The 26,950-nt window shown below is 39.7% G+C and overlaps 2 protein-coding genes across 8 annotated transcripts; both read left to right on the forward strand.

The window, feature by feature from the left end:
• The first annotated feature begins 1,294 nt into the window (after positions 1 to 1,294).
• On the forward strand, positions 1,295 to 16,673 carry TLR1 (toll like receptor 1). Of its 2 annotated transcripts, XR_010381636.1 has the most exons (4): positions 1,295 to 1,333; positions 3,210 to 3,305; positions 5,978 to 8,594; positions 13,306 to 16,673. XR_010381636.1 is itself a non-coding variant. In XM_010980393.3 (3 exons), the coding sequence occupies exon 3, from the start codon at positions 6,045 to 6,047 to the stop codon at positions 8,433 to 8,435; it is 2,391 nt and encodes a 796-aa protein (XP_010978695.2). In that variant the 5' UTR covers positions 1,295 to 1,333; positions 3,210 to 3,305; positions 5,978 to 6,044; the 3' UTR covers positions 8,436 to 11,213. The 2 variants fall into 2 exon arrangements, 1 of the variants encoding a protein (XP_010978695.2); XM_010980393.3 differs by lacking the exon at positions 13,306 to 16,673 and having other exon boundaries at positions 5,978 to 11,213.
• TLR10 (toll like receptor 10) lies at positions 1,295 to 26,513 on the forward strand. Of its 6 annotated transcripts, none has more exons than XM_064487460.1 (7): positions 1,295 to 1,333; positions 3,210 to 3,305; positions 16,702 to 16,847; positions 19,606 to 19,722; positions 20,363 to 21,822; positions 22,644 to 22,986; positions 23,075 to 26,513. In XM_064487460.1, exon 7 carries the CDS (start codon positions 23,163 to 23,165, stop codon positions 25,596 to 25,598), a length of 2,436 nt encoding a protein of 811 aa, XP_064343530.1. In that variant the 5' UTR covers positions 1,295 to 1,333; positions 3,210 to 3,305; positions 16,702 to 16,847; positions 19,606 to 19,722; positions 20,363 to 21,822; positions 22,644 to 22,986; positions 23,075 to 23,162; the 3' UTR covers positions 25,599 to 26,513. The 6 variants fall into 6 exon arrangements, with proteins under 6 accessions (XP_064343530.1, XP_064343534.1, XP_064343543.1 ...); XM_064487464.1 differs by lacking the exon at positions 22,644 to 22,986 and having other exon boundaries at positions 20,363 to 20,473; positions 21,710 to 21,822; XM_064487473.1 differs by having other exon boundaries at positions 21,710 to 21,822.
• The last annotated feature ends 437 nt before the right edge of the window (positions 26,514 to 26,950 follow it).

Raw genomic sequence — 26,950 nt, forward strand, 5'->3', positions numbered from 1 at the left:
AAAAAATGCACGAGAAGTTGCCACACTGCTGGACAGTCTTCAGGCAGAGACACCATGGGGTTAACAACACTTTATTGCCACAGGGAGGTGCGCGCCTGTGATGCACCTGTCCTGCTTTTATCTGTTTTCGGTCAGCACACGCGTGGCCTGAGTTTCTTTGTTCATTAGGCTTACAGAACATCTCTAGCACATGCGTACTTCTATTTCCTTTGTTCTAAAGCTTATATAATTGACGCATGCGTGGAGCAACTATTTACTGCATCCTACAAACATGCTCTGATCGTGGCCTTGGGTCCCATGGCCTTAACTCATCTCAAGGCCAGCTCACAGAGGGTATAGGAGGAAACAGAGAAAGACAGAATATTGAAGTGAAAGATAATCTCAAGGCTTTTAGTTTAGGGAAGTTGGCCTTGCTCACTGTGGTAGAAAAGCTGATTCCAGCAAGAATTGAGTCCAGCTTGTGACAGGACATCATGCAGTATTAGGCTGAGCACAAGCTCAGAGGAAAGACAGCTAGCATTTCTTAGTTTTATTTGTCTTGTTGTTTTGTTACTGTTATTGTTATTTTAAAAGACAAGAGTGGAGCTATCCGGTTGGATTTCTTGCGTGTGCTGACAACTAACCCACAGGAAGTGTCTTGGACCTTATCCAAGGAAAGAGATTGTTAGACAGCATGTTTGTCACATGAAGATTTTTTAAAAATCACTTTTTGAAGAAAGTTTGAAATATCCATGGAAGAAAAAATTGAGCACCGGATTTTCTCTGAAAAGCAATTTGTCAGAAAAGACGTGATTAGCATGCATTTTATATTAGCACATGAGTGCTCTCTCTTTATGAATGAGTTTTAGCAAAAAGTACATCTTGACCCCTCCCTCGTTCCACTCTCAGTCATTTTTAATAGCGGCTTGATCAAAAGACAAGGAAAGCAAACCACCTGAAATACTTCAGACCGGTACTCCCACCTTCACCAGCACAGCTACAAGATAAGCATTTTGAATTCAGCCAATAAATCAACTGTGGGTTATTAACAGCACCTCCTTCACTTTGTTAGTGTGGACAATAGTGAGCTGACTAGTGGAATATGGAGAGCCATAAAGAAGTGGACCTATTTTAATGCAGGTTTATCAATTAACCAGACGGTTTTCTACAGATGAATAGGAGAAAGCAGGTTTACACTGACTGTATAGTGTAATTTCGGTGGGATTCAGTAGATGGCACAAAAGAGCTTCCCCGCCCCCCTCTGCAACATTAAATGTGGTTACCAAATAAATGTTTGAGGAAGTACTTGATTTTCCTACAGACTGCCAGCATGACAGAAGGACAGGTCATCTCGGTAAGTGATATCTTTTTAAACTACAAAAGAAAATAATAGTATTACTAGTTATTAGACACAAAAATCTCACAAGTTTCTATGATTAAGTTCTGGGTGTTTTTCTAAGTGGCTTATTTCTGTTGTGTACTCACTGTGGTTCGAACTAGCATTTGTTTATCAGCTCCTTGTCCTAAGTCAGAGAAAGGGTTTTTTTATGTGTGTTTTTCTCTTGAATGGACCTCATCTCATGCGTGACTTGCTTTTGAGAGACGTATTTGGGTTGGCAGATGAATTTTGGGTCATAAATGTCTCCTCAAGGGTTTCTTACAGAGATGCTAGTTGTTGATGGCAGGTGGCGTTGCTCCTCATCCAGTCGTCTCCCTTAGTCTCTTGGCCATGAGGATGCCAAGGACAATGGGATGTAGGTAAATTACTCCTGGAGTCAGTGCTGCTGAACACCACCTTTGTTTTTAGGGGCAGGTTCATTTGAGCTTTTTCTCTGGGCTGTTCCCATGAGCTATTCTTTTCTGTTTTCTCAAACCACTGAAAATGCTCTGGGTTGCTCTACCAGTCAGGTGGCATGGTAGGCTTTGAAAATGTTTCCCAGGCTACACCCAATTTGATTCAAAGAGTTGAAAGTGAGTGCAACTTTACAACAGAAAGCAAACGTTCACAAAACCACAGAGGAAACAAAGCAGAAAAGCTCCTGAGTTGGTTCTGATCCTTTCAGCCTGTGGTTAATAGCTAGTTGGTGCAAAGAAGACTCTCAATAAATATTTGCAGGACTGAACTTAATGGCCAGATTGATTGCATGAGTATTGGCCATTAAGACAAGTCAAAGTCCTGATCTAATGCTCCTGAAGTCTCCAAACAGAGGCAATTCACCTGTATTGGTGCATTGAATCATACAAGGTGAGGCTAAACCTATCATAATCATAAAAATTTACACAAGCCCACCAGAAATACTTTTATACTTTCAAATTAAAGCATCCTTTTACTGACCATGTTTGCAAATTAATAATTCTACTTGGTAGTAAAACAGTTTTGAGGCTCTACTATAGTTGAGATTCAGTGCTGATCATAGGACTTTCACAGAAAATACTGATTTTTCACTGATCTAGCAAGTTTGGTATATACAATTTATAGCTCCTGTAAGTACCTAAAAATCAGTTCCTTGTGTGTATGACACTTTGACTTCTTAATTACAGAAATAATGATAGTTTCATAAACTGAGTGCTCCCAATAAGGACTCTAAATGAAAGGGCAAGATGGAGGTTGGGCAAATAGGAGATATCTGAGTCAATGATTTCAGCTAGATAGAAAACGGAAGCCATGCTTTCATTAAATGCTTGAAGACAGGCAGTTTTATAAATGTAAATCTGTTGTGCTGGTTGCTTTTGGTAAGGAAACAGGAACAACGTTCATCTTGCTTGTGGTGGGTTCACTGTGTGTTAAGCACTCATGTTCATGCATGGAGTCCTATCTCTGCCCCTTGTCTCTCTGGACACTGTCTGTGTCCCATGCCTGACGATGCTGACCACGGCTTCCTTGAACTCTGGAGTTGGGTGGAAGGTAGAAAGATCCCCAGATTTTGATTCTGGCTTAGGAATAAGTAGGGAACCCCACTGGAACCAAGCCCAAACTGCTTTTACTTCAATTTACATTTTACGGCATAGTTCTGTTTTGAGATGTTAGGCACTGGCTCAGGCATGTTATCTGGATTTGAATTTGGATTCTCATTGAAGCATTTCTCCTCGTATGAGTAGCTCTTTCAGGAATCTGGAGAGGAAGACTTGGGACATTTCTGGGTCTTTTGTCTAAATGCAATCAATGAGATAAAAATGCCACCCTTACTTTTAACATTCATTGTAATGTCTGTGTCCCCTTCTCTGCACAGAGTCTTCATGAGTGGTGATGGAGGGGCATCCCAACCCTCTTCTATGTTTGAAGAAGTCAGGACCACCAAGGCATCATCGGGCACCTCTGTGAAAGGGTAAGTCCAAGCAATGTCCCCGAAACCAGATAAATTTGCATATTGAGGAAATTTTGCAACCCAGGGTTGTTTCTGAGATGAATTATGTAGGTTCTTCTGTGCTTGTTGAGAGATGTGAGGGGACATGTGAAGAGGAATTTGACTCTTCACTGATATTAATGGCTTGCTTGTCTAATGCAGTTCTAGGGGATTTTGAATTAGTTCCTTGAAAGATCTGTGTAGCCATGTAGTCCCTGCCGAGAGGGTCTGTGGTGGTGAGGCGGGATGTATCACTTTCTGGGGTTCATACCAGCAGAACTCCCTCTGGTCTCATGTGCCATTGGAATGGTGATAACAGGGTAGAATCTGAACTGTGGTGGGTTGACAACTGGTGCAACAAGCACAGCCTGGAATGATGCCTAGCGTTTTATAGGGAATACATATATACTTGATGAATGAAAGATAAAAGGTTTTCTGAATAAGAGAGAGGAGGAAGCTGCTCCCATCTCAAAACCTTTCAGGGCTCACTGCCCCCTCATCACTCTTAGAATAGAAACCCAACTCTTAGCAATCCTCTACACCCTGTGATCTTGGCCCTAACTCTCCTCACGCTCGCTCAGTCCATGCTAGCGCTGACCTCCTTACTGTGTCTCAGACAAACCCAGCTCAGCCCCATCCCAAGACCTTTGCGCCAGCCTTTTCATTTGTCAGAAATGCTTTTCCCCCAGATCTTCCCATAGATTATTCATTCGCTTCCTTCTAGTTTCTACTCCAATACCATCTTCTCAGAAAGGCCCTCTCTGACTAATCAATCTAGAAAAGCTACCACCAACCGCTGTTATATACCTACTGTTATTCTTGATCGATTTACCCTGCTTTAATTTTCTATATAACACTTATCACTCCACGAAATTACGTTCAGTCATTTATTTGCCTATTTTCTGTCTCCCCACTAGATAATAAGCTCTTAAGAATTACAACTCTACCCACTTCACTGCTTTATCTCTAGTTCCTAAAACATGGTCAGAAGGTTATCAACAAACACTGGTTGAATAAATAAATCAACAGATGAATGGACTTTGTGAGAGATCTTTTATCATGATCTAATTACCCTTTTAATAAGATCAAAGTTAGGTAGCAAATTGTGTGTAGGTAACAAAAGGTAATGCGAAAAGAATCCTAATTCACCTGCATGGGAAGGGAACTCTCAAGACAGCCATGGGGAGGTACATTTCCAAGGTGGAGGGTACACCAGCTGTGATCCTAGTAATAAATGATCTTGAGAGTGCTGGGGTCAGAGGACTTTCCTGTGAATATGTAAAACCATCTGTATTAGTTTCCTGTGGCTATTGTAACAAATTATCAGAACTTGGTGGCTTAAAACAACAGAAATTTGTTCTTTCATGGTCCTGGAGACCAGAAGTCCAAAATGAGGGTGTCAGCAGAGCCATACTCCGGAGCCTCTCTGGCATCTGCTGGCTGTCTGGCTCTTGGCATTCCTTGCCTTGTCAGTGTGTGGTTCCAATCTCTGCCTCTGTCTTCATATGGCCTTCTTCTCTTTGTCAGTGTTGTCTCTATCAAATATCTCTCTGCCTTTCTCTTTTTTATTTATTTTTGGTGGGGGGTGGTCATTAGGTTTATTTATTTAATTATTTTTGTAATGGAGGTACAGGAGATTAAACCTAAGACCTCGTGCATGCTAAGCATGTGCTCTACCACTTGAGCTACAGCCTCCCCCCTTTTTAAAATGAATTTTTAATTCTTAAAATTTTTAATTATTATTTTTGATTCAAATGTAGTTGACGTACAATATTACATTAGTTCCAGGGTACTCATAATAATTTGACATCTACATACATTGTGAAATGATCACCACAACATGTCCAGTAACCATCTGTCCCCATACAAAGTTATTGCAGTATTACTGACCATACTCCTTATGCTCTATATTACATCCCTGTAACATTTAGTATCTAACTGGTGGTTGGTACCACATAATCCCCTTCACCTATTTTGCCCTTCCTCCATTCCCCTCCCCTCAGCAACCACCCATTTGTTCTCTCTGTATCTGTGAGTCTGCTTTCATTTTATTTTGTTTGTTTTGTTATTTAGATTCCACATATAGGTGAGATCATGTGGTTTTTGTCTTTCTCTGTCTGACTTATTTCACTACCTTCTAGATTTATCCATGCTGCTGTAAGGCAAGATTTCACTTTTCTATGGCTGAGTAATATTCCATTGTATATATATACCACATCTTTATCATTCACTTATTGATGGACACTTAGGTTCCTTCCATATCTTGGCAATTGTAAATAATGCTCCCTCTGCCTTTCTCTTATAATACTTGTCATTGGACTTAGAGACCACCTAGATAATCCAGAATCTTCTCATTTCAAGATTCTTAACTTAATTATCTCTACCAATACCCAATATTCAATTAGGAGATTAGGACATGGTTAGGAGGTGGATATATCTTTTGGGGGGGTGGGGGGCGTCCATTGCACATCCATATTAAAAGTTATTTGATTAGATGTAGTATAATTACTTATCAGTGTATATATTTCCCTGATTTCAGGGTGTGGGACTCCAATGAGTGTAGCCTTCATTTTATGAGTCTCTAGTAAAAAAATGTTTAATGTCAGCCACCCCTAATTTAATACAATCACTTAATGTGGATTTTTTTCCCCTAGGATCTGTATCTGTATCAAGATACTCTGAAGAATAGCAACTACCCTTGGGAATGTCTCTTGTTACAAAATGACTAAAATGAAGTCTGGCATCTTCCATTTTGCCACCATCTTCATATTAACACTTGAGATCAGAATCCAATTATCTGATGAAAGTGAATTTTTAGTTGATAGATCAAAAACAGGTCTCATCTGTGTTCCCAAAGACCTACCCCTGAAAACAACAGTCTTAGATATATCACAAAACTCTATTTCTGAGCTTCGGGCACCTGACATCCTATCACTATCAAAACTGAAAATTTTGATACTTTCTCATAATAGAATCCAGTATCTTGATATCAGTGTTTTCAAATTCAACCAGGAATTAGAATACTTGGATTTGTCCCACAACAAGCTGGAGCAGATTTCTTGCCACCCTATTCTGAACCTCAAGCACTTAGACCTCTCATTTAATGCATTTGATGCCCTGCCCATTTGCCAAGAGTTTGGCAACATGTCTCAACTACAGTTTCTGGGGTTGAGTGCCACACAGTTTCAAAAACCTAGTCTGCTGCCAATTGCTCATATGCATATCAATAAGGTTTTACTGGTCTTAGGAGACACTTACGGGGGAAAAGAAGACCCTGAGAGCCTTCAAGACCTGAACATACAGAGTCTGCACATTGTTTTCCCCACAGGAAAGGAATTCCATTTTACTTTGGACGTGTCACTCAGCACTGCAGTAAGTCTGGAACTGTCTAACATCAAATGTGTTCTGGGTGATGATGGATGTCCTTATTTCCACAATGTTCTGTCAAAACTCCAAAAGAATTCAAGGTTATCAAATCTTACTTTAAACAACATTGAAACAACTTGGAATTTTTTCATCATGATCCTCCAGTTGGTTTGGCATACGAGCATTGAGTATTTCTCAATTTCAAATGTGAAACTACAAGGTCACCTTGGCTTCAGAGATTTTGATTATTCTGACACTTCACTGAAGGTCTTGTCTATACACCAAGTCGTCACTGATGTGTTTGGGTTTCCACAAAGTTATATCTATGAAATCTTCTCAAATATGAACATCCAACATCTCGCAGTGTCTGCTACACACATGGTCCACATGGTTTGCCCATCCCAAATTAGCCCATTTCTGTATTTGGATTTTTCCAATAATGTCTTAACAGACATGGTTTTTAAAAATTGTGGAAATCTGATTAATTTGGAGACATTCAGTTTACAAATGAATCAGTTAAAAGAACTTGCAATTATAGTTCATATGACCAAGACAATGACATCTCTACAACAATTGGATGTTAGCCAGAATTCTCTAAGGTATGATGAAAATGAAGGAAATTGCTCTTGGACTAGAAGTTTATTAAGTTTAAATATGTCTTCAAATATACTTACTGACTCTGTTTTCAGATGTTTACCTCCCAGGGTCAAGGTTCTTGATCTTCACAATAACAGAATAAGGAGCATCCCTAAAGATGTCACCAGTCTAGAAGCTTTGCAAGAGCTCAATGTTGCTTTCAATTTTTTAGTCCACCTTCCTGGATGTGGTACCTTTAGCAGCCTTTCTGTACTGATCATTGACTATAATTCAATTTCCAACCCATCAGCTGATTTCTTCCAGAGCTGCCAGAAGATTAGGTCCCTAAAAGCAGGGAACAATCCATTCCAATGTACATGTGAGCTAAGAGACTTTATCCAGGGTATAGGCCAAGTACCAAGTGAAGTGGTAGAGGACTGGCCTGATTCTTATAAGTGTGACTATCCAGAAAGCTATAAGGGAACCCCACTAAAGGACTTCCACGTATCTCAATTATCCTGCAACACAACTCTGCTGATTGTCACCATTGGGGTCACTGGGCTGCTGGTGGCTGTTACTGTGACCGTCCTCTGTATCTACTTGGATCTTCCCTGGTATCTCAGGATGCTGTGTCAGTGGACCCAGACCCGGCACAGGGCTAGGAATGTACCCTTAGCAGAACTCCAAAGAACTCTCCAGTTCCATGCTTTTATTTCATACAGTGGGCACGATTCTTCATGGGTAAAGAGTGAATTACTACCAAACCTAGAAAAAGAAGATATAAAGATTTGTCTTCATGAGAGGGATTTTGTTCCCGGCAAGAGCATCATGGAAAATATCATAAACTGTATTGAGAAAAGTTACAAGTCCATCTTTGTCTTGTCTCCCAACTTTGTTCAGAGCGAGTGGTGCCATTATGAACTCTACTTCGCCCACCACAACCTCTTCCATGAAGGATCCAATAACTTAATCCTGATCTTGCTGGATCCCATTCCACAGTATTCCATTCCTAACAGCTATCACAAGCTCAAAGCTCTCATGGCACAGAGAACTTATTTGGAATGGCCCAAGGAGAATAGCAAACATGGACTTTTTTGGGCTAATCTAAGAGCATCTATTAATATTAAATTGATGGAGAAATCAAAAGAATTAAGTTACACACAGATCTAAAAATATTCCTCTGCTGCTTTTAGAAAAAATGTTGCTGCTTTTGCAAGTTCCAACAATGACTTTATTTTGCATTAACACGAATCTAAACATGACTTTAAATTTAAGATGTAGACAAAAATGTGTACATCCTCTCAGGCCTCAGTTCCCCATTTATACATGGTAAGAAAAGTAAATGAAGTGATATAATTTCTATGTAAATGGTTGATTTCTAACATGAGGGATTCATCTGTTTCTTTGCTAGGACTGAATTCACTGAATTTATCATGTAATCGAGAGAAGCACCTGTTCAAACAACTTCAGTTGATATGTTTCTGTGTGCCAGGGTCAATGTTAGAAAACCCCATGCCTTTTATACCTGTAGCTAGGTTTCCATAGCAGATTTCTATAGCTGTTGGTGTCTTCCTCATTTCCACTCAACATTCGCCTCTGCATGTTGAGGGCTGCTTATTGCTAATGCTGGAGAGTCTCTCCGTGAAGGATTTTCTTCTTGGCCATGAGAACCCACTTTACCCACACAAAGGGAAATTCAGAAGTGCTGGAGGGTATCCTTGGAAGCAGCCTTCCACCAATATCAGAAAGAGAATTGGCAGATAAATACCTCAACTTTCTCACTCATTTTGGGGGGACAAATCTGGGGTGTACTTTACATTCCCGCTGAATCTCCCAGTAGGATGCAATCCTGATTTTCTATGGTAGAAATGACTTTATTGGCCTCCTTTCTATTTTTATTTCATATCCTCATTCTTCCAAGGGTGTTTCCTGGGATCACCTCTGAAATAAACTGCTTGCAGTTGAATACTCATCTCAGGGTCTGCATTGGAACTTAATCCCAGAGTGTGTTACATCTCAGGTCAAATGGAAATTCTGAGTCTGGTTTTCTGTGGCTGGAGATCTTGCTGAGATTCTAGTTGTTTGAACTAGAATGCATGGGAGCCTTTGCTCTTTTGAGCAAAAGGAGGAATATAGCCGATGTGTACTGCTTCTATACATAGTATTCCTGTCTTTTGGGAAACTATTAAAATAGGGCATGAGCAGATTGGAGCAGTGCAAGGAGTGGGCTACGTCAGATTTCTTTCCAGCTTTATTATAACAGCTATTTTTCATACTCATCAATCATTCTGTCTAGACACTTTTACTCTGACAGCCATCTCTAGGCAGGTGTAGCCTGGCAGCACCTCATCGTAGCTGCACCATCTATCTCTCACTTTATGCTCCATGACTTCACTAATACCACTGTCCAGGATGTTTGTGGAATCCTGTTCAGTTATTCTGGTACATGCACACACCTGGAAGTTCCAGAGATCTTGTCTAAAGAGATCTTTGGCCACCAAAGGGACGGGAGCCATTAGATAAATATTCCTCTCTCTTTTATTTTTGGGTAAGAAAATGAGGCATAGTCTGCACATTCCTCAGAGAGTCCCCAGTGGGATTGAACCTTCCTTGGCCACAGGAGTAACCAGTTCAATAACTTACTCTTGGATTGGCTTTGCCTTCATCCTTGTTTCATTCTTCTCAGTCCCCTCACTCTTGAGTCCTGAGACCACTTCTTCAAACCAAATGACCTGCACATAAAGCTCTTGTGTGAGTCTTCACTTTTGGGAGGATAAACTCAAGTAAGACTTAATATACTAGTTATTTCTTGCCCTAAAAAAAGCCCTATGAATCCAGATAACAAAAATAAAAATCAATGGAACAAAAATATAAATGGAAGTTCAAAGGCCATTTAGATTGAGTGAAAAAAAAAATCTTTTTAGAAGTGGTCATTTTTCCATTGGGCTTTGAAGGAGACTTTAACTTTGGATTTTTTTGATGCATAATGATGAAGAATGGAAAGACCATTCTAAATAGACAGATGGGGGAGCAAAGACAGGAATACCCAGGCCTATTCTGGGACTACTGTCCCAATTTGACTGGACCATGAAATTTATGAAAAGTAACAGTGAGACATAAGCATGGAGAGTTAGATTAAGATCATAGTGTCAAGGGTCTGGAAAGACAAGCTATGGACTTGACATTTAGGAATACAAGAAAGTCATCATTTATACTTCTGTGAGAATTAATAGTGGAAAACAAATTGAAACCATGAAATATATACTAAAAATGGAGAAAAGCACTTGTTCTGTAATGGAAGTTGCAACCGTTGCTAGACCTGGATCTTCCTGTTTTCTCTAGGATGACTGCCCTTCCTGTTACTGAACTTGAAGATTTCATAACCAAGTTTCAGTTGCTCAGCACTAGGTGTATTTCAATTGCAATCCTAGTTGCATTTCAATTCCAAGTTTCAATTGCTTAGCACTAGTTTGCTGGGTCTGATGTAACAGAGTACTACACTCTGAGTGGCCTAAACAACAGAAATTTATCGACTCATAGTTCTGGAGGCTGGAAGTCCAATATCAAGATGTCGGGAGGGTTGGGTCCTCTTGAGGGGTGGGAGGGAAGGATTTGCTCCCAGCCTCTACCCTTTGGTTTTAGATGACTGTCTCTCTCTGTTTCTTCACATGGTCTTCCCTCTATGCCTATTTATGCCCCAATCTCCCCTCTTTTATAAGGATACCAATCATATTGGATTAGGGCCCACCCTAATGTCCTCACCTTAACTAATAACATCTACACTATCCTTATTTCCAAATAAGGTCACATTGTGGGGTACTGGGGTTTAGGACCTCAACAAATGGATTTTAGGGGACACGATTCAACCCATCACATCTTGCAAGTCTAAAAAAAAAAAATCCTTAAAGGCAGCCATAAAGTCTGTTAAAGTTTATCTAACAAACTCAAGATTCTGAGAAGTTACATCAATCTGTGTATAAATATCTGATCTCCTAAGTGGTTTTAAAGAGGCAGCTAGGAGGTTGAGATTGTGCTTGTGGAATCTCCTGCCAAAGAATTCCAAGTTGGGAGATGAGGAATTCAGTTCAAAGTGTGGACAAATACATAGTAATGAAAATAAGAAATGAGAAGGCACATCGCAGATTGGATAAATTAGCAAGCTCTGATTTGGAACAACTGGGTTTCAATTATAGCTCCATTACTTATATGTGCATGATCTTGAACAATTAAAATTTCTAAGCCTAAATTTCATTATTAGTAAAAGGTACCCTTAGAGTAGCTAGCCAAGACCTTTAGATTTCAAGGTATGAATTAAAGACTGGTTGCAATATGTCCCCCAAAGGGCAGAGTTTACATGACCAACTTTCCAAGTGGTTCTGTTGAAGCCCCTTTTCCTAGGATTGAGATAAAAGGGAATTCATATTACACCAAAAGCTCTCCAAACCCTCTTCTAATCTTAACACCTCTCAGGCTCTCCAATCCCTTTTCTTGGCTAGAAGTAAGCAAAGGGTTACAAACTCAGTTATCTAGTCTCACACTTCACCCAGGGTTCTCGACCAAATTAAGATGAAAACAGTTCCATTTTTTATCAGCTTGTTATTACTAACAAGGCTGCAGGGGAGGGGGCATTTTATATAGTGGTAATAGAAGGACCAAGGAGTTGGCAATATATAAATAGCCATGATCTGTGACCTGTAATTCCACTTCTAGAAATATATCCTAAGGTAATAAGTTGAAATGTGGACAAATATTTCTTTACAAGTATGTTAACTGCAAGGTTATTGTTAACTTAACAAGTATGTTAACTGCAAGGTTATTGAAGCTCTCCAAATTTCCAACAATGGAAGAAACATGCTGGGCTCATTTCGTGACATATTTTACAATTACTAAAAATAGTGTATAGGGTTAAGATGGTAAATTTTGTGTTATGTGTTTTTTACCACAATTTAAAAATAACAATGTATGGGAAGTCTTTTTTATTAACATAAGAGAATGCTTACATTACAGCAGAAATGAAAACCATAGAGATTTTGAAATGCAAAATTGTATGCACAGGATGGTTTCAATATGTTAAAAATATGCAGAGAACACAATCTAGATGAAAATATACAAAAATATTATCACTACTTGCCTGTGGTTGATGCTTGCTTTTGCTTTTACATTTTTCTGTACTTAAAATTTTTACGACCAAGAAAAAAGAAAATGGGGTTTAGGGGAATAAAACTAGGTCTCCATTAGAGCTGAAAGTAGCAGAGAATAAAGGTTATGGAACTGGGTTCTGCACACAAGCATTCTGGAATTAAATCCTGGCTCAATTTCTCTGTAACTGTGTCCTTAACTTTTTCTAGCCTCCTTTTTCTCATCTGTAAAATGGGCATGATAACCTTTCTTATATGGTTAAGAAGTCAGAGGAAAGTGGGTCTGCAAAAGGTTGATAAACATTAGCTCTAATGATGACATTATTATTATTGTGATTGCTATTATCTTCATTCCCTTATGCCACCGAATGTGGAACTGGAGCTAAGCTGCTTATCATGTTCAGTCTAGACTGTCCTGGGCTTTCTAAGATTCAAAAAAATTAGAAAAGGGACGGAATTTGACTACAAACCACCCCCACCCCCCCTTCCCGGGAAACAGCTGTATCTTAAAACAAACAAGCAAATGAATAAAAAACCAAAACCAACTAAAAATGGCAAACGGGGAAATACTAAATTGGGAAGTAAAACTGGTAGCAAATATCTCAGATAAAAATTCTCTTCCTTTTTTATATAAAGGATGAGATAAAATAGAAAAGCACTAAGATCCCGATTGATTTATTGGTGAAGAGACGGACAGCTCAAAACAGAGTCCAGTTACAAAGCAAACACGTGAAAAACTTCAACCTTACTAGTGCAACCTGATTGTCACCAAAGTTTCTTTTTTTTTTTTTTTTAAATTGAAGTACAGTCAATTACAATGTGTCAACTTCTGGTATACAGCACAATGTCTCAGTCATGCATAAACATACTTATATTCATTTTCATATTCTTTTTCATTAAAGGTTATTCCAAGATATTGAACATAGTTCCCTGTGCTATACTGAAGAAACTTTTTTCTTTTTGTCAACAAAGTTTCTAGGTGTGGGGTTATCACCTTGTATTTTCAAGTAAAGCCACTTGAGTGCCCAGCCTTAGGAAAGCTGTCCCTCCTGAGGATTTCAGAGGCATTCTGAACTCCCGGCCACCTCTCCTGTGCTTCCTGGACTGTGTCTTCTGTGGCTCCCCAACACTGTGGACCAGCTCACCCCTGCCTTCCTTGGGTGTTTCAGAGCTCTCTAATAGACTTCATCTTCATACTAGGACACAGTTGCTTCCTGAATTCCCCAAGTTAACACCCACACAAGTGGATGACAACCCTTAATAAAAAGCCATGATCAAAGTTAATCAACAAGGTCCCAGGCACCATGCCTTTGAGAGGCAAGGGACAGGAGTGCTGCATGTTGATGATGTGGTCACAGACAGGCCCATGAAGATGTTCACCCTTCTTCCCGGAAGTTCAGTATGTCTTAGAACTTAAATATGATAGTCCCCTCCCCCAAAGAAATGAGAGCCTAAATCTGGGAGATCCACATCTATCTCTTTCTGGAACTAAATGTTTATTTGTTTTTTCGAAATATAATTCAGGGAACATAACCTCTGTCACTATTTTCTCTTACTAGAGGAGCGCCACCCAATCAACACGCGCTTCACACTAGACTCCCAGACCGCAGAGGGGCAATGGGGGAAGCAGCGGGCCCGGCTGGCTGACTCTGTGCACTTGATATTCCTGCCTGCTTGCATCAGGGGAGGCTCTAGCAGGGGCAACACACAAAGGAAGCCCGCAGACTATTGGGTGGTCCAGGGGCCCCCTGCCCAATAGAGATGCTCCATTTTGGATGGTGAGAAAAAGAGGAGCCAATCAGATTTCTTATCTTGGGGGCTGTACCCTCAGGATGAGCTTCAGTGCTGCCCACCAGCCGTGATACTGAGAAAGGCAGGAAGAAAGTGGGAAGAAAGAGGCAAAGGCAGCAGGAAAGAGAAGCTGGGAGTAAAAAGAGAAGCAGGCTGAGAAAGAAAGAGTCAAAGAGAAGCTGAGTCAGAACTAGAGTAGAGAAGAGCCCTTTGCCCAATTTGGAGGGTAGCAAGCCCGCCTTCCAGGTCTCTGTGAAGCCTGCCTGTGTGCCGCTGGGCTCCCTCACTTCCTGTGGGTTCTCTTTTTTTCTGTAGTGTCTTTAAAATAAACCTCCATCCAGTTGAGGTAACCCAAAGTTCTCTGTTGGTTCCAAGTTATATGGCAGGCAGAAGTCTGAAATCAGGGGATGGCATGAGGGAGGAAATGTATGAGAGAGAGAGAGAGGGAGGGAGGGAGGGAGGGAGAGAGAGAGAGAGAGATGGGGGCATATCATGTCAGATATCTATGAAGCTCAGAGCAAGAGGAGAAGGGGGAAAAAGGAGGGTAAAGTGGATAAGAATGTTTTTTGAGAATGAAAAATATTACTAGCTAAAGATGTCAGCACATATGGTTCTGAGCATACTGTTATTGCTTATTGCAAATAAGGGTTTAAAGATTTTAGAAATTCCAGGTGATGGCAGAGGGAATAGTATTTAAACTGTTGGGCACCTGAAGCAAACATTGTGGGCTTCAGAGCCAGATAGACTCAAGTTTTGAATCTTGATTCCACTTCTTACGGGATGATGACCTTGGGCAAGTTTCTTGTTCTCTCTGAACCAGACTCATCTGTCAAGTGGGAATCATATGTATGTTCTATGTAGTTTGCAGTGAGGATTCAACAGTATCTTGTTTGTAACACTTGCTGCCCTTGGGAAGAAGGCAAGCGGTAGTGATCACGATGGGGATGATGACAACACAGAATACTACTCTCTAACTTGGCTTCTTTCTGGAAATTAAATTGAAAAAAAATAAGTAAAGAAAAATTCCACATTCACTGACCGTGTAAAGTGTTTAAAAATGTTGGGCTCTGAAAAAAATGTGTCTTTGGACACCAAAAACCCCAAGTGATTATTTTTCCTTGACAGGGATGTTTAGAATGTGAGAGTGCTGATTGTAGTCATTTGAGAATTCTTGAGATGAAGGGAATGTTAGCGCCTAGTTCGTGCAACAAGCTAGGAATGCTCTCCAGCACTCTTGCTGGGCACGGGCCCGGGCCCGGTACTTGTTTCCAGGTGTAGACGGTTTCGTCTCTGTGAAGGTGGCAGCAGAGCGGACTGTATCTGTTGTGTTTTTCTTTAAACAGTTATTCATTGTGTGATTTTCTCTCTACAATATACATACAAATACACGTTATTACATTTTGACTAAAAATCCCCAATATGATTGTGAAAAACTATTTTGTTTTAAGGACCCCCCCCCACACAATTTCATATTTACATAAACTTATTATAATTATTCAGTTTCAAACTGACTATTCCTCCCATGGACAAATCCATTTGGAAATTTTCACCTTCCTCAGTGAGCTCCAGCAGTGTCAGCTGAATCTAAAGTCAAGCATAAGTAAAACTTCAAAAATTGATGCTTTGAAAAAATTGACCTCTTCTCTGCACACTACATTAAAAAATACCACGCTTGTGTTACCACTTCATTTCAAGACGAGGCCTCTGGCCCTTCCCACTCTCTCCCAATCAGACTGCTGAAATTTTGCAGCCACCGTTTTCATTTCTTCTCATCACCACTTGGCCTTCCCACCCAGTTTGAAGGGCAGGATGACTGATGTGAACCTTGAAGTGAAGCACCATCAAAGTGCTGTAAGCTGCTGTGGGAAACAGTATGGCAGCTCTGCAAAAATTCAGACACAGAATTGCCGTAGGGTCCAGCAGGTCCGCTTCAAGGCATCTACCCTGAAGAACTGAAAGCAGGGACTTGAACAGATAATTGTACACATCCATGTCCATAGAAGCACTATTCACAGTAGTCAAAGGGTGAAAACAACCCAAATACCCATTGATGGATGAATGGATAAGCAAAATGTGGTATACACACGCAATGGAATATTTTTCAGCCTTAAACAGGAAAGGAAGGAAATTGTGATACATACTACAACATGGAAGAATATTGAACACATTATGCTAAATGAAATAAGGCAATCACACGAATGTATGATTCCACTTATTTGAGGTGCCTAGAGTAGTCAAATCTGTAGAGACAGAAAGTAGAACAGTGGTTACGGGGGAGCTGAAGGGAGGAAAAAGTGGGGAGTTGTTGTTTAATGGGTACAGAGTTTCAGTGTGGGATGATGAGAGAGTCCTGAAGCTGGGTGGTGCTGATGGTTGAACGACTATGTGAATGTACTAAAAGCCACTGAACTGTACACTTAAAATGGTTAAAATGGTAGATTTTATGTCGTGTGTATTTTCCTGCAATTCTTTAAAAAGTGATCTAAGATTATGATGAACTTATGCAGCATGTAATGCCCTCAGCATGCAGTAGAGGGCAAAGGAGTGCAAACTTCACAGAAAAGCTGGACTCAGGCACTCCTGGAGCCAGTCCTGGTTCTGTCAATGAATCATCTGCACCTGCAGCTCTGCCGGAGCCGCTGCCAGCCTGGGGGTAAGAGCTGTTAGCTTTCTTTGTTAGAACACTCATGAAAAAGAAATAAGAATTGCATGGGGTCTTTTCTAAACAAAGTGGGAGGGAAGTAGATTTATTCAGATTTTCAGATTATTCAGATTTACTCAGATTATTCAGATATTCAGACTGATTCAGTAGATGGAAAGCAGATGTGTTCAGGTTTTTAGTCTTTATTATTTTGCCTATATTAATCTAAAGATTGATGATTAGTGAGTGACCCTGGGGCTTACTGTTGATCACTATTGATTTGAAGAATTGTCTTGTAGGTGCTTGAGAATTTGACTTTCCTTTTTGCTGGCTTCTTGAACTTTGTGACACAGAGCAGACTATAAATAGCTTTGAAGAAGGGACATGGGGTGGGAGGGGAAGGAAGAGGCCACAGTGGTAGCTAGTCCTGCCAGTGGAATCAGCCTCGGCAATCACACCATAAGCTTCTTCATTTCAGAGTTTGAAATGCCTTCAATTTAGGATCCAGAAGGGACCAGATTCTGGGTTCAAATTCATGTTCTACCACTTATTTACTGGATTACCTTGGGCAAATTACTTAACCTCTGGGTTTTAGCGCCTTCATTTGTAAAATGGGGATATCCATCATTTTGTTGGGTTGTTGAGAGGATTGAACAAGGTAACGTATGGAAAGCATTTAGCTCCTTACCAAGCAGATAGGAAACACTCATAAAACGTCAGTCATCCTTGCTCTTATGTTCATTAGAGATCATTCAAATTTCAATGGGTTTTTAACCCCTTTTTAACCCCTTCTCCATTTTTTTTTTTTTTTGCATCATTGGGTAAAGAAAAATTAGATGATTAAGTATTCTCTGGCAAGCCACCACAAGTCATTTCATGGTGTCTTTTGACTTAGACTTTTAAATCATAAACTATTAAAGAAAGCCATTCTGTTTTTCACCAGCTTTCAGTGCACAGTGACAGTAATATGAATATGATAATAATATATTTATTGACTGCATCTTTCATCAAAAGTTTATGTCAGACTTTTAAAAATGTTTAAATGAAATACCATAACTTGTATGCATTGCGTGAGAGATAGGGCCTTTTTCTTTTATTATATTAAGAGAAGTTCAGAAAGAGTTTCTTAACTTCTTTCTTAACTTCACTTTTTTAGAATAAGTTTCACATGAGGTTGTGGTACTGGGCAGAGAGAAAAAAGGTGGGTAAAACTTGAAAGCTATGACATCTCAACACAGAGGATTCCAGACAAACAGCTGAGTTAGACTTTGCTGCATTTTTCAAGGGCCATAGCTCTTAGACCGAAGAGCTTAAACTAAGTTGCTATGAATTGAAGAACTTGGTGAGAAAATAATGGTAAAAACACCTTCATTGTCTTAGTGACATAACTTAGTGACTATATCCAGTGTCCTACCAAGCCATACTGGAGCTTGAGACAAGAGGAGAAATCAGTAAAACTCATTCTGTCTTTATGAAAAAATTTTAATTTTTGTTTGTCATGGATTTTACATTCATTTTAATTTAAAAAAATATTTTACTAAAATATTACTCATCTTGATTACTGAGTTTCTTGGTGCCTCTTAACATTTGTGCCTGAAATCACCTTAGTTTTGGCCCTGCGAACTGCTACCATTTGTGATATACTAGGCGTGACACCAAGTGATATATATACATTATCTCCTTATGCCTCTGCAGAACCTTTCAGCAGTTAAATCAATTATCTAAGTTATCACATCCAGTGAAGGGCTAAGATTGGACTTGAACACAGACCAGTCCATCCCTGACAGTAAACTTACTCTTTAACCATCATGCACTGCACTGTAACAGGAGTTCACAACTCAAATTAATTCATTTGATACATATTTTTGAGAGTATGTTATATACCACCTTAGGCTAAGGAATAAAAAATTGAAATCATTCATTTATTCTTATATACATGAATGTATTTACTGAACATATGCCATGGACTGGGCACTGTTGTACATGCCAGGGATACAGAGGTGAACAAGGTTGTTAGACCCCCTTCTCTTGAGTGTGAGAGGTGAGGGTGGGGTGTAGTCAACAAACAAATAAATGAATAAAAGTTTCAGGGAGTGGTAAGTACTCTGTTTTGTAGAGAAACAAAATAGGATGATGTGCATGACTAGCAAGTTAATCTAAATGTCCTCTTTAGATTAGGGGGTCAAGTCAGGTTTCTTAGAGGAGATGAACTGTAAGACAAGACCTCAATGATAAGAAGGATCCAGCCAAGGAACGATGGGAGAAGAACATCCCAAGCTGAGGGAAAAGCTAGTGCAAAGGCCCTGAGGTTAGAGCAAAATGTGGCCATGGAGCAGAGGGTCAGTCTTACTGGAGTTCAGAGGGCCAGGATAATATGAAATGAGATCCTACAAGGAAGCAAGACCAGCCCATGGAGGGTTTAGTAATCCAGTATTGGGTTTGGATTTCCTTCTAAGGATAATAGCACATTAGTTAGGACATAGGCGGGTGCTGTAACAAGTGACCCCAAAATACAATGGCTTCAACAAGACAGTACTCAACATAATGGCTCAATCCGTGTCTGTCCTTGTAGGTAATTGATCTAAAACCTAAATCGGAAAAAAAAAAAGAAACCCTAAATTGGGTAGCACTTGCAGACTTACTCATTGGGTTCCTTGGACTGTGTATAAGGAAATGTTAAAGAATCAACATGTCTTAGTGAGATATAATTTCATCATGGTTAATATGTTATAGCATATATTGGAAACAGATTTATCTTGACTCACCCTAGAGACACAAGATAGCAGAATGGCTAAGAGCCCCGGCTCTGGACTCACCATGGATTAACTTTGTGACCATGAGGCAGCTACAGGACCTCTCTAAGCACCACCTTTCATATCTGTAAATGGTGAGTAGTGTTGTAAGGATCCATCTGTGTAAAGTCAGTGTTACTTAGCCCAGTGAATGGTAGTTGTTACCCAAAAAGACATTGAGTGGCCACTGCCTCATTTGCATGAGAGTAAATTTGGCGTGGACATACTATCAGACATGTCGAATAGCTATAAACGTATAGATTCATCAAACAGAAGAGTTACTCGGGTCATCTTAAATGTGGGTAATGTATTAAAATGATGGTACTAGCAACTAATTTATTTTACTGGATTCGTAAAATCTGGGAAATAACCATGGACATAAAGTTACATCACAGAGGCTCTCTTTGTATGTTCGTATTTGTTCTTATACTGGTCATTGGATGCTATATTAAACGTTACATAAAAAAGAGGTGACCAAGAGAGGACCACCTGGGATGGATTGGAGGAAATAAACATGGAGGGAATATCTCAGTGGGAAGGTGAAGGGGGCCACCTCCTCAATCCCACCCCCACCTAGTGCCCTTCATGTGCCTCTTCCCCTGAACGCACAATGGACAAGGCATGCCAAAAATCAAAATTCTCTCTTCACACTCACATCACACGATAGTTGAACATTTCTGTGTCCCTTTCCCTATTTTCTATGAAACAACTATACAAAGTATTTTCATTTTTAAGTTGTTTTAGGAAATAAAGACATGCCTCCTAGAATTTCTTCACTTCAACAAGAACACCAATAACAATAAAACAAAACAAACTTGGGCAGGTTCTAGAGAAAGAAAAATCCAGGTAAGAGTGAGGTAATAATCCAGATGTCCTTTTGTGTCAGTTGGGCCAGTTTTGTCCCCGCCTCAACACCCACGTGGGTGCATGTGTGCTCACATTTCTCAGAATGGAACAACGTGAACGTTAGAGAGAAGTCTCGCTACACCCTGAGTTTGCCCCTGGTCCCTCCTGCTTGTCCATAGGGGTGACAAGTCTAGGGGAGACTGGGAGTCAATGTGCAATAAACATGCAGGTAGAAGCAGGGAAAGTTTCACCCTGCTCATTACCTTCCGTTGTGTTGTCAGAGTGCCTGGTGTGGGGGGACATAAAGTTGAAGACTTCACTCATACAATAGTGGGATCTAACCACTTCTCACCCCCTCCTCACTACCCTCTTTCTGGCATGAATTCCTCGTTAGTGTCCCGGGGGTCTTTCCTGCCAGGCTTGCGCCCCTCCAGTCATTTCCAGCTAACAAGCAGAGGACGCTTTAAGATGTGCATCAGAATCTGCCACTCCGCTGCTCTAAATCCTACACTCATTTCTTATTTCAATCAGCGGAAAATCCCAAATCCTTACAAGATCTGACCTCTTCAATCCACTTCCTCAACTCCGCTCCAGTCACTCCTCACATTTTCGGAAGAGGCTCCCACATCTGGTCTTTGAACTTGCACTTGCTCTTCTCTTTCCAGAATGCTTTTTCCCCAGACGACAAGAGGCTTGCTCCTTCTGCCCTTTAGATCTTTGCATGAAGGTCACCTTATCAGCGAGGCCTTTTTAGACTCCCCTATACCAATATCACCCCTCAGACACCCTCTCCTCCCCTTATCTTGGCTGTTTTCTTCAGCCCTGATCATCACCTAACATAGAAATGTATTTCTTTGTTTATAGTGCCTCTTTTCTTACCCCTTACTGTAATGTAAGTGTGTAAGAACAGAAATTCTGTCTGTTCTACTCATTGCTGTATCCTCAGTGCCTGGAAAAATTCCTGGCAGAGTAGATCTTGAATAATAATATTGTGAAATTTTTAGTTCCCCAACCTCCTCTGTTCTGTGTCCAATCAAACACTTGAAGCCTGACTCTTCTCTCAAAGTCCTCAGAATTCTGCATGCATGACTGTCTTCATCTGTAACCTGTGGGTAACAGCACTTCTCTCACAGAGTTTCGTGATGAATAAGTAAGATAATATATGCGAAGGGTTTAGTGTACCTCTTGGCTCATTGAAAAGCTTCAAGAAATGGAAACTGATTCTATCACTATCAGTATTATTTGGCAGTGATCCAGATTGCTTTTGCCACCAACCTGAAGACATATGGAGGCATAAGGACCAGAACCACTCTTTTTATTTCTGTGTTTCGGACCTTCCATGTGCATGGGTAAGTATTATTGACAGTCAGGTATAAGCTTAAGAGACTCTCTATGTTCACAAATAACAAAGTTGAGTAAACAGCTTCATAACATTAATTCAGGGGCCCACACTGTTCAGTTATAAAGATTACTTTCATTGAGGACTTATGTCCACACAAAAACCTGTACACAGATGTTTATAGTTGCTTTATTTATAATTGGTAAAACTTGGAAGCAACCAAGATGTCCTTCAGTAGGTGAATGGATAAGCTCTAGTAGATACAGATAGTGGGCTATTATTCAGTGCTAAAGAGAAATGAGCTATCAAGCCATGCAAAGACATAGAAGAAACCTAAATGCATACTACTATGGGAAAGAAGACAATTTGGAAAAGATACATATTGTATTGATTCCAACTATTATGTCATTCTAGAAAAGACAAAACTATGGAGACAAAAAAAATGACCAGTTGTTTCCAGGGATTGTGGGGTGGGCAGAGGATGAATAGGCGTACAGGATTTTTAGGGCAGTGAAAATACTCTGTATGATACCATAATGATGAATACATGTCCTTATACATTTGTCCAAACCCACAGAATGTGCACCAAGAGTGAACAATAGTATAAACTGTGGACTTGGAGTGACTATGATGTATCAGTGTAGGTCCATCAGTTGTAACAGATGCACCACTCTGATGGAGAGGGGGTTGTTGATAATAGGGAAGGCTGTTCACATGTGGGGGCAGGAGGTATATGGAAAATCTCTGTACCTTCCCTTCAATGTTGCTATGAATCTTAAACTGCTCTAAAAATGTATTAATTTTTAAAAATTTCTTTTAACTGTCTTAAAGCTTTCAGGCTATCAAAAGGGGATGTGGGAGAGGGTGTCGAATATGTCCTGGCAATGCAGTTCCTAATCTGAGCTGGGTGAGAGGCACTTCTGCCAACTATATATATCTATCTCCCTTCTGGGAATCCTGACTTGCCTCAGTGATGGGGGTATGACACAGTAATGGACTTGGAAATCTATGGAGCCAAGCTCTGAGATCAAATCAAAGACTCAGTATATGGGTTGGAACCCTACTGCAAATTCTTGAACTGAGAGTCTTCTGAAATGATCTCAACCAAGAAGATCAATTAGAAGATTACATGCAAGACTGAACTCTCATAAGGATGTTAGATGAATAATCTCAGGTGAATATAGTCAGATGTTAGTACTTAAAAAGTCCTACAGGGTTTAACAAATCACATAACCACTTAACATTATATGCTGTTTTTCCAGGGTTTGAACTCATCTTCACCATTTATATGAGGTGACGTGTGATAAAATTCACATGAGGTGAACCAGTGAAAAAATTCTCGGAATTACAATGAGACATATCAGAAGCATTTACCTATTTTGTTGTATTGTTATATCAGTGCGTGGTGGGGCTTCAAAGCTGCTGGAAGAAAGGGAATTGACTATCAACTGCTCCAACATGTCTTTAAGAAAGGTTCCCACAGACTTGACCCCAAGCGCAACCATGCTGGATTTATCCTACAACCTCCTTTTTCAACTCCAGCGTTCAGATTTTCATTCTGTCTCTAAACTGAAAGTTTTGATTCTGTGCCATAACAGAATCCAGGAGCTAGATATCAGGACCTTTGAATTCAACACAGAGTTAAGATATTTAGATGTGTCTTACAACAGATTGAAGATGGTAACCTGGTACTCACTGGCGGGTCTCAGACATCTCGATCTTTCCTTCAATGACTTTGATACTGTACCTATCTGTGAGGAGACTGGCAACATGTCACACCTGGAAATCCTAGGTCTGAGTGGGGCAAAAATACGGAAATCAGATTTCCAGAAAATTTCTCATTTGCATCTAAATACTGTCTTCTTAGGATTGAGAACTCTTTCCCATTATGAGGAAGGTAGCCTGCCTATCTTAAACACAACAAAACTTCACATTGTTTTACCAATGAATACAAATTTCTGGGTTCTTTTGCGTGATGGAATCAAGACTTCAAAAATACTAGAAATGACGAATATAGATGGCAAAAGTCAATCTACAAGTTATGAAACTCAACAGAATCTTACTTTAGAGAAGGCCAAGACATCCATTCTGTTACTTAATAAAGTTGATTTACTCTGGGGTGACCTTCTCCTTATCTTCCAATTTGTTTGGCATACATCAGTAGAATACTTCCAGGTCCAACATGTGACTTTTGGAGGTAAGGTTTATCCTGACCACAATTCATTTGACTACTCAAATACTGTAATGAGAACTATAAAATTGGAGCATGTACACTTCAGAATTTTTAGTATTCCACAGGAGAGAGTCTACTTGCTTTTTACCAAAATGGATATAGAAAACCTGACAATATCAGATGCACAAATGCCTCACATGCTGTTCCCTATTTATCCTATGAGATTCAAATATTTAAATTTTGCTAATAATATCTTAACAGATGACGTGTTTAAAACCCCTATCCAATTGCCTCATTTGAAAACTCTCATTTTGAAGGACAATAAGTTGGAGACGCTTTCCTTAGTGAGTTGTTTTGCCAGCAACACATCCTTGAAGCACTTAGATCTGAGCCAAAATCTGTTACAACATGAAAATGATGAAAATTGCTTGTGGCCAGAAACCTTGATCAGCATGAATTTGTCATCCAATAAATTTACTGACTCTGTTTTCAGGTGCTTGCCCAGAAATATTCAAATACTAGACATGAATGATAACAAAATTCAAACTGTCCCTAAAGAGATTATTCATCTGACATCCTTGCGAGAGTTAAATCTTGCATTTAATCTTCTAACTGATCTTCCTGGGTGCAGTCATTTTGGAAGACTCTCAGTTCTGAACGTTGAAATGAACTTAATTCTCAGCCCATCTCTGGATTTTTTTCAGAGCTGCCAGGAAGTTAAGATTCTAAATGCAGGAAGAAATCCATTCCGGTGTACTTGTGAATTAAGAGATTTCATTCAGCTTGAAAAATATTCAGAGGGCATGATGGTTGGGTGGTCAGATTCATACATTTGTGAATACCCTTTGAATCTGAAGGGGACTCAGTTAAAGGATGTTCATCTTCCTGAATTATCTTGCAACATAGCTTTGTTGATTGTCACCATTGTGGTTATCATGCTAGTCCTGGGGATGGCTGTGGCCTTCTGCTGTTTCCACTTTGATCTGCCCTGGTATCTCAGGATGCTAGGTCAATGGGCACAGACATGGCACAGGGTTAGGAAGACAACCCAAAGACAACTCAAGAGAAATATCCAATTCCATGTGTTTATTTCATACAGTGAACATGATTCTGCCTGGGTAAAGCATGCACTGATCCCCAATCTAGAGAAAGAAGATGGTTCTATACTAATTTGTTTTCATGAGGGAAACTCTGACCCTGGCAAGAACATTACTGAAGATGTCATAAAGTGCATTGAGAAAAGCTACAAGTCCATCTTTGTCTTGTCTCCCAACTTTGTCCAGAGTGAGTGGTGCCATTATGAACTCTACTTTGCCCACCACAATCTCTTCCATGAAAGTTCTGATAACATAATTATCATCTTACTGGAACCCATCCCACTCTACTGCATTCCTATCAGGTATCCCAAGTTGAAAGCTCTCATGGAAAAGAAAGCATACTTGGAATGGCCCAAGGATAGACGTAAATGTGGCCTTTTTTGGACAAACCTTCGAGCTGCTATTCATGTTAATTTATTAGAAACCAGACAGATGTGTGAACTACAGACATTCACAGAGCTAAATGAAGGGTCTCGAGGTTCTACAATCTCTTTGGTAAGAACAGACTGCCTATAAAATCCCATGATCCCATAGGGAAACTGGGGACTGCATACCCTGTTAGGATATAAATTGATAACAACCTTTATGGTGGAAATTAGCAATATCTATTAAAATGAAAAACTACCATTCCTTCATGTCAGTTCCTTGAAGGAGTTCTAAGAATGTATCCTACAGAAACACCCATTGCAAACATTTATATAAAAATGGTGTTTGTCCTAGTGTTGTTTATAATCATGAAAAATTGGAAACAGCTCAGATATCCACAAAATAAGGATTGATTTAATAATATATGGTACATTAATGCAAGGATTGATTTAATAAATTATGGCACATTAATGTGTAAGGCAAATATCATACAGCCTTTTAAAAATGAAGTGGCTATATATTTACTGTTATGGAGAAAATTATGTGTGGGTTTATACACTGAAATAAGGGTCTAAAGGAGTCTATCAGTACGTTGGTGTCCTAACAGTGGTTTGGGTCTGAGAAGTGGGATTATAGGAAGCATTTGCTTTCTATTTTGCATATTTCTGTGATGTTGGATTTTCTTTGAATGAATCTGTATTTCTTTTGTAAGAAGAGAAAAGAATAAAGATAATTTTTAAAATCGAAGTAGATGATATACAATGTTGTGTTAGTTTCTGGTGTACAGCATAGTGATTCAGTTATACATACATAGATTCTTTTTCATTATAGGTTATTACAGCTATTGAATATAGTCCCCTGTGATATACAGTAGGACCTTATTGTTTATTTATTCTGTATATAAGTAGTTTGTATCTGCTAATCCCAAACTCCCAATTTATCCCTCCCCACCCGCTTTCCTCACTGGTAACCATAAGTTTGTTTTCTATGTCTATGAGTCTCTTTTCTGTTTTATAAATAAGTTCATTTGTGTTGTTTTTCAATAAAGATAAATTTTAAAGCCTATATACCCTACTCATTTTGTTTGAGTCTTCCCTTCCAGTCTCACAAGTCATAGAAAGAAAACAAGATCTCTTGAATTTAGGAAAATCATATTTCAGAAACAAACATCATGTTACTTCCCTGACTAGGAAAATTTCTGTAGCTCACGCACATGATAAAGAAAGAAAATGCCACGCTCCTTTAAGATCTGACACCAGTCACCTCGGACGTCCTTGCGTCCTCTCACTGAGCCCTGTCAAGTTATTGGCCCTTTCCCAGAGTGTTCATCTCCTTTCACGTCCCCAGACCCTAGAATTTGGCATCAACCTGCTTGTAATACCTTTCCTGCCTTGGTTTGTTCAGGAAATCCTACATAATCTTACATAATAACAAATCTTTCAGGTACAATCCAAATGTTGACTCATTTTAAACCTTCCTCATTTCTCCCCCCAAACCTGATG

The sequence above is a fragment of the Camelus dromedarius genome, chromosome 1 (assembly GCF_036321535.1).
Source record: "Camelus dromedarius isolate mCamDro1 chromosome 1, mCamDro1.pat, whole genome shotgun sequence".
Taxonomy (NCBI): Eukaryota; Metazoa; Chordata; class Mammalia; order Artiodactyla; family Camelidae; genus Camelus; species Camelus dromedarius.

What these genes read in the sequence shown, in the direction of transcription:
- TLR10 (XM_064487460.1), top strand. Translation starts at nt 23,163, where the DNA reads ATGAGACATATCAGAAGCATTTACCTATTTTGTTGTATTGTTATATCA.
- TLR1 (XM_010980393.3), top strand. Translation starts at nt 6,045, where the DNA reads ATGACTAAAATGAAGTCTGGCATCTTCCATTTTGCCACCATCTTCATA.